Source organism: Lactuca virosa, chromosome 4 (assembly GCF_052849685.1).
Source record: "Lactuca virosa cultivar CGN04683 chromosome 4, Lactuca_virosa_CGN04683_v6, whole genome shotgun sequence".
Classification (NCBI taxonomy): Eukaryota; Viridiplantae; Streptophyta; class Magnoliopsida; order Asterales; family Asteraceae; genus Lactuca; species Lactuca virosa.
Window position 1 is genome coordinate 169,218,315 of NC_136429.1, and position 5,490 is coordinate 169,223,804.

A 5,490-nucleotide genomic window follows, 5' to 3' on the forward strand; every position below is an offset into this window, starting at 1 on the left:
ATTTACTTGCTAAATTTTACATATAACCGTTGTTGTTAACAGTACACAGAACGAAGGTTGCACATCAACTTCTCATTCTCTTGATATTGAAATCATTAGATTTTTGAAGGACATGTTGGATTCGACCAATGAGTTGGTTAAGTGTTATAGAATGGCCAGAGACTGTTTTGATGAAAATCCTCATATAGATCTAAAGTTACGTCTTATAGGAAGAAGGCAACAAGATGGAAGGACATATAACTTACCTACTGCTTCTGAGGTTGCTGCTTTAATTGTTGGTGACATTGGCGATGCAATTGATAATAGAGATATCATCGTAACAACTAAATCAGGAAGTCTACAACGTATAAACGAATTACATCGGGCTTACCTTGGTCTTCAGTACCCACTACTCTTTCCATATGGAGATGATGGATATAGAGTTGATATACCTCACAGGGATGTTGATCCTTCAACTAATACCAAACGTCGTTTCTGTACAATGAGAGAATTCTTTGCTTATAGAATTCAAGACAGAGTTAATGTTTTTTCATTAATTCTTAATTCAAGAAGGCTTTTTCAACAATTTCTGGTTGATGCTTATACGATGATTGAAACTGAGAGACTATATTACATACGCAACCAGCAAAAAGTTCTTAGATGCGAATCTTATGAAACTTTAAAAAGTGTACAAAGTCATGGTAATACTGATATTTCCAATGTTGGAAAACGTGTTATCTTGCCTTCTTCTTTTACGGGTGGTGCACGCTACATGATGCAAAACTATTTAGATGCCATGTCGCTTTGTAAGTTTTTTGGATACCCAGATTTTTTCATAACCGTAACATGCAATCCAAAATGGCCTGAAATTAAAAGGTTTCTAGCTGACACCACAGTTAATCCCGAAGATAGGCCTGATATCCTTTCTAGATTATTCAAAATTAAGTTGGATTCTTTGATTAAAGACTTAAAGAAGAAGAGGTTATTGGGTTTGGTCAAAGCAGGTACCATATATTACAATAATAGTGTTATTAAAATGTTTTTTTTATGTTTTTTATTATCTTATAATATTATATTTATTTAAATATACAGTTGTTTATACGGTGGAGTTTCAAAAGCGCGGTCTGCCTCACGCACATATATGTTTATTCATGCACCCTGATTACAAACTCCCTACTGTTGAACATATTGATCGAGTTATTTCGGCAGAAATTCCAAACAAAGATGATGATCCAGAATTGTACTCACTTGTCAGTGAGTTCATGATGCATGGTCCATGTGGTTCTGATAATCCAAAATGCCCATGCATGAGTGAAAACAAGTGTTCGAAAAACTTCCCGAAGCCATTCTTGGAGAATACTTCCGTTGATTCAAATGGTTATCCTATGTATAGGAGACGTAATGATGGATCTTTTATAGAAAAGTCAGGTGTTAAGTTAGACAACAGAAGTGTTGTTCCATATCACAAAACCCTTTTGAAACGATATCAAGCTCATATTAATGTTGAGTGGTGCAATCAAGCGGCTTCCATCAAATATTTGTTTAAATATATTAACAAGGGTCCTGATCGGGCTACTGTTGAAGTTGCACAAAACAACAACGGAGGTGATAATGATGATGCTCCGGTTGATGAAATAAATAACTACTATGATTGTAGGTATTTGTCTGCGTGTGAAGCTTCATGGTGTATATATGGATTTGATGTTCATTACAGATATCCTTCAGTTGTAAGGCTTCCGTTCCATCTTCCTGGAAAACAAAATGTTGTATACGGAGCAGATGATGATATTGAAGATGTCCTCAACAAACAATCTGTTTCTTCTTCGATGTTCTTATCTTGGATGAGCTGTAATGAACATAATGAGGATGCACGAAAACTTTCTTATGTTGAGTTTCCTACAAAATTTGTATGGAAACAAGAAGATCGTTGTTGGGAGCCAAGAAAGAAAGGGTTTTCTATTAGGAGGATTCACACAGTTTCACCTAATCTCGGTGAAGCATATTTTTTGAGAATTCTTTTAAATAAAGTCAAAGGTCCAAAATCATTTCCAGATATTCGTACAGTTAACGGACAAGTATGTCCTACTTTTAGGGATGCATGTTATGCTCTTGGACTTTTAGAAGATGATAGAGAATATATTGATGCCATCGAGGAAGCAAGTCATTCAGGATCTGGTTATTATTTACGGTTTCTATTTGCAACTATGTTAAAGTCTAATAGTTTGTCTAAACCGTGTTATGTTTGGGAAAATACTTGTCAATACTTATCCGATAGAATTCTCTACAATCAACGAATAAGATTAAAGTCTCCAGGTATTATTATTTTTGTCATTCATTACATTTTGTACATTACTTATATAATTTTTAAATGCTAAATATACTATTATTTGAAATTTATATGTTTCTTATAAATATTTAAAAGTTTTTTTATACACATTATTTTTATTACGTGATAATTGTCTGTATTTATCTTTTAATAATTAACTCTGCAATTGTATAGGTTTATCCCTTAATGACGATCAACTTAAAAACTTGACGCTATATGAGATTGAAAAAATTCTACTCCAAAACAATTCAAGCCTTAAAGATTTTGTTGGGATGTCTTACCCTGATCATGATTCGATATCTTCTTCAAACAACCGTTTGATTACTGAGGAGTTAGATTTTGATATGAACAGTCTACAACAAGAATCTCATCAACTACTTGATTCATTAACAATTGAACAACGATCAGTTTTTGATGAAATCATGACAGCTGTTAAACAGAAAAAAGGAGGTGTGTTTTTTGTTTATGGCTATGGAGGTACCGGTAAAACTTTTCTTTGGAAGACTTTATCTGCATCTATAAGATCTAAAGGTGATATCGTTTTAAATGTTGCTTCAAGTGGTATTGCTTCATTGTTACTAACCGGAGGTAGAACAGCACACTCACGCTTTATAATTCCTCTAAATCTAACTGAGGATTCCTTTTGTTCTTTTGCACCGGATAGTGATGTAGCCGAATTGTTAAAAAAAACATCTTTGATTATATGGGATGAGGCACCTATGATTCATAAGCATGCATTTGAAGCCTTGGATCGTTCTTTGAAAGATATATTGAGTTGTGATTTTCGTGGAAACTCAAAATTGCCATTTGGAGGAAAAACAATTGTCTTTGGAGGCGATTTTAGACAAATTCTACCAGTTGTTCCTAATGGAAGCAGGCAAGACATTGTGAACGCTTCTTTAAGTTCCTCTTATATTTGGTCAAGTTGCAAAGTCTTAACATTAACAAAAAACATGAGGTTAAGTGTTCTCACATCTGATATTCAAGAAACTGAATCTTTTGCAAAATGGATTTTGGATATAGGAGAAGGAAAAGTTGGTGATTTGAATGATGGCGAGGCAATTATTGATGTTCCCACAGATCTTCTCATTGTTGATTCAGTTGATCCTATTGGTTCTTTAATTGGATTTGTCTATCCTTCTATTGTTGAAAATGCCAACAATCCGATTTATTTTCAAGAAAGAGCAATCCTCGCACTGAAGAATGAAGTCGTTGAAGAGATTAACGAGCGTTTGTTAAAATTATTTCTAGGAGATCCACAAGAGTATTTAAGTTCAGATACTCTTTCTCATGCTGATTTTGTTCATGATGAAGTTGATGAAACTTTATACTCTCCTGATGTTCTAAATGGTCTTAGACCTTCAGGTATGCCAATTCACAAGTTGGTTTTAAAAGTCGGTGTTCCGGTTATGTTACTAAGGAATATTGATCAAAAATGCGGATTGTGCAATGGCACGAGGTTACGGGTTATTGCATTGGGTAAACGTGTTATAGAAGCTGAAATAATATCTGGAAGTAATATCGGAAACCGTACGTTTATTCCAAGAATGTCTTTGACACCTTCGGATAAAAGGATTCCTTTCATATTTCAAAGACGACAATTTCCACTGGCTGTATGTTTTGCAATGACAATAAATAAAAGTCAAGGACAGTCACTATCGAGGGTGGGGTTGTTTTTGAGACAACCAGTTTTCACTCATGGACAGTTGTATGTTGCATTGTCGAGAGTTAAAAGTAAAGCTGGATTAAAGATATTAATTTTAGATAAAGATGGTAAACTTACCAACACGACATCTAATGTTGTATTTAAGGAAGTCTTTGGAAATTTGTAATTCATAAAAATAGGTGTCAATATTTTAATAGTTGTTTTTATTATTATACATTAACTTTACTTACTTATTCATCATTTTGTTTTTTTATATGTAGCAAATTTTAATTAATTTGTGTTTAATGTTTACATCATTATTGTCGTCATCATTTTACAAATATGTATCATTTTATTAGGGTCGATATATTGAAATAGTAACTTTATTCATTATAGGATTTTGTATTTATGTAAAATTATTACAAAAAAACATGTAATTCTTAACAATTTATATTAATTTTTTAATAAAAATCCGTGTAATACACGGGTCTCACACCTAGTTCTTTATTAAATCTAAATTAAACTTAATGGTCATACCAATGTCTAGTAATTGTTGGGCCTTTATTTTATTTTTGTCTTAGGCCCTAAATATGCTTTGAACCGACCTTGATCTCTTGCTTTCAAGTTCATAGAATGTTCATAAGGCTAGTGTGATTAAGAGCCACCATGGCGGCGTCACAATTGATTATGTCGACTCAATTTGATTATGTTGTTGATTTTTCAAAAAAATTAACTCTTCGATCCCGCTCGATTTGCAATCAAATGTTGAAAATCCATGGCATCATGTTGTATCTTGACGGTACATATGTAAAGAAAATCTCCCTTATGAAAATGATAAAGTGTGAAATGTATAAAAAGTTAAAAACTAAAAAAATATCATCAACATACTTCTCTGATTTTGGTGGGGTTAATTGCAATAAATAAAATTATGTACATTCATTCTGCTTATTACATGGCCTTTGGAAAATCTATCAGACTATAACAATGTCATTTAAATAAAATTTCATATGTACAAATTACATTTTCCCTGCCGGATGTTTCATTTCTTTTTGTATGGAAGAATTAAAAAGACCTTCAAAAATTATATTTACATAGGTAGTTGATGTTACATTACTCAAAAAGAGAGGGAAGAAATATGGGGTAAGCTAAATGTGATGGGTTTTTGGGCTCCATAACTTAAAATTTGATAAAATGGCTAAAATGGAACAACAATAAAAGGTTAATGATTTTGTGTGTATAGTTAAAATTGGTTCAGGATTTTGTGTGCACAATTGAAATTATATAAAATGCCTTAATCATAACAAAATTCAAAGGTTTATCCACTGTAACAAGTATTGCAAGTATTGGGGACAGTTGCTAGGAGAACACTTTTTTTTTTTTGTTTTTGTTTTTGTTTCTGCCGTATCAACGTACTTTAATTCATCTATATTTAGGTAAAAATATTAATAAGTTTTTTTAGGTTATTGTGTAATTGTAATAGACATTTTCCATTAGGCTAGCTTAAACTTACATTTAGGTTTCGTTCATTTATATAATTTTT

The 5,490-nt window shown here is 32.4% G+C and overlaps 1 protein-coding gene across 1 annotated transcript; it reads left to right on the plus strand.

The window, feature by feature from the left end:
* Positions 1-586: 586 nt before the first annotated feature.
* LOC145105340 (uncharacterized) lies at positions 587-4,137 on the plus strand. The gene is made up of 3 exons (XM_079042460.1): positions 587-983; positions 1,072-2,292; positions 2,480-4,137. The coding sequence occupies exons 1-3, from the start codon at positions 587-589 to the stop codon at positions 4,135-4,137; spliced, it is 3,276 nt and encodes a 1,091-aa protein (XP_078898586.1).
* Positions 4,138-5,490: the final 1,353 nt, after the last annotated feature.